The 2394-nt window shown below is 30.5% G+C and overlaps 1 protein-coding gene across 1 annotated transcript; it reads left to right on the top strand.

Annotated features, from left to right (window-relative positions):
- The first annotated feature begins 448 nt into the window (after positions 1-448).
- LOC119665139 (sepiapterin reductase-like) lies at positions 449-1658 on the top strand. The gene has a single exon (XM_038074443.1). It carries the CDS (start codon positions 681-683, stop codon positions 1491-1493), a length of 813 nt encoding a protein of 270 aa, XP_037930371.1. The 5' UTR covers positions 449-680; the 3' UTR covers positions 1494-1658.
- The last annotated feature ends 736 nt before the right edge of the window (positions 1659-2394 follow it).

Here is a 2394-nt window from a genome sequence, read left to right as displayed (position 1 = left end):
ACATATATGATATGTGTTAAAAAAAAATTAAAAAAAATTTATTATTTAATAAAACAATTTTTTTGTAACATTTAAGAGATACTAAGATCTTCATATAACCCTTGGCTAGAAAAATAAATCTTTTTACGGGTATATTAGTGTGATATTTCAAACCTTAAGTAAGATCATGGATTAAGATTGCTTTGATATATTTTAATAAATTGAAATATCTCACGATATGCTATGAGGTCGATCACGATGTTTTCACTGGTAAAATCCAATTAGTCATTCGTCGCATCGAAAATATCACAGCTCAATACATACATACATACATGTATATACATGCATATATATAAAACTACTAAAGCCTTGTGTAAACTTTCAAAAATGTTAAAAATTTCGTTGAATTGTTTTCAGTTTCGTATTAAATATATTATTTATTGATAACAACCAACTTCTACCAGGACAGAGCTTATCAATTTTCACTTTGAGTACAGAGATAAGAGATGCTTTGGCATGTTTTCACTTTAATGTGCTGTAGACATGATAGATGTCGCACGCTTCACATAGGAAGTTGATTTGTAGAGAAAAACAATTGCATTTCTTAGTACAGTTGAAAATACGAAAGTGAATATACACGCCACTAATTGTTTTATTAAATCTTATTTGTAAAAAAGGAAGGAAGAGGAAATTTAATAGTTATGGCATCAAAAAGATTTGATTTATATAAACGCTGCTTTTTTATATTAAGCGGCATATCGAATCCCTTGGGAAAAACTTTAACCATAGAAATGTGTCGTCGATTCAAGGCAGGCTCCGTAGCTGTGTTAATAGATGATTCTGAAGAGAATCTGCAGGAATTGAAAAAAGAGTTGGAGTTTCTTGAAAACGATGTGGAAATTGTTTGCTGTGACATTGGCGACTGGCAAAAAGTTTCTGGAGCAACTTTCAGAGAAATACTTGCTGCCTCAGTTAACAATTACATAGTAGATGACTTTGAATTGGCATTTATTCTACATAATGAAGGACTTAATGCCACAAGTAAATTAATAGAACCACAAATTGCTAAGGATTGGAAATTATATGTTCAAGAGAATCTTTACGCACCTGTAGCTTTAAACCAGGAATTTCTAAGATTTATGCATTTCGATGGCGTGAAAAAATTGTGTGTCAATATAACTTCAAGCCTACAAGTGAAACCAATTGTATACAGTTCATTGATGGGGTCATGCAAAAAGGCTCGTGATATGTATTTTCGTGCTATGGCTGCTGAAGAAGGTCGTAATGGTGTTACTGTCTTAAACTATATGCCTGGTATACTTGCTACTCATGAACCTGAATTGGATGTAAATGGTAACTTGGTGGAAGTAAACGAATTGAATATGGATGAAACATTACTAAATATACCACGTGTTAGACCTATACAGACAACTTTGAAACTTATTAATATTTTAGAAGATATGTCCTTTATATCTGGGCATGATCTCGATTATTACGACACCTATGTTTTATGAGTAGTACTTGAAAAATATTATCAGATATATATACGTTTTATATTTGATGATATTTTTCATTTGTATAAATTGATGGCGAATCATAGCAATGATAATATTGAAAATGTAAATGATATTTTAAATAAAATTTTGATGATGTTTGGGGGTGAAATGAATGGCAACGGACCGGAAAATAATGAAAATTTGTTGTTTTATTTATTTTTGTGAATATATTTTTTGTGATATTTGGATATTTCAGATTTTTGAACAAATTGTTAAGTTTTTGATAAGTAGAAAAAGTAGAAATTGTAGAATTCACATTAGAAATTATAGAAAATTTCAAAAAAAATATCGCGAACAACACAAATACGTAATATTATTACTACAAGTTCTATTGAAGTACAACTTGAGAGAGTCTTCTTAGCCAATCTGGACAAATTAAAACTATTGACAATCCTAACAATGGCTCTTGTTTCTAAATCAATAAAGATACTGAAGAAAATTCTTTTTAATCACAAGGTGCGTGATAAAAAAGTTTTATTCTGCATATCACAGTCTTCGGGTGTCGACGTACTTCATCTTTAAAAACAGGTAGTTCACAGGAATATGTGCACTCAATACCCAGTGATCGTTTGAGTTCAGGACTATTTAGACTAGGAAAATTGATTTGGCTGGTTGGTCTGTAGTCGAAAAAAGCCTTCTCTTATACGGTCAGATTATTGAGTATCCCTCAAAAAGCTTAGGATTTTATGATGGAAGTGATTCACCTCCATTTGTAAACTTATTGACTGTTTCGTTACCATCCAGTCCAGACAAGATACCAATAAGTAATTATTTACCTTAACTTTTAACTTTTTAAACTCACAGAATAAGTATAAGTAATTACTATTAATTAATAGTTTTCTCTAAGTAATTACTTATA

This window comes from Teleopsis dalmanni, unplaced genomic scaffold, assembly GCF_002237135.1.
Source record: "Teleopsis dalmanni isolate 2A unplaced genomic scaffold, ASM223713v2 unscaffolded_contig_3630, whole genome shotgun sequence".
NCBI classification, from domain to species: domain Eukaryota; kingdom Metazoa; phylum Arthropoda; class Insecta; order Diptera; family Diopsidae; genus Teleopsis; species Teleopsis dalmanni.
This window is presented reverse-complemented; position numbering and strand designations above follow the sequence as displayed.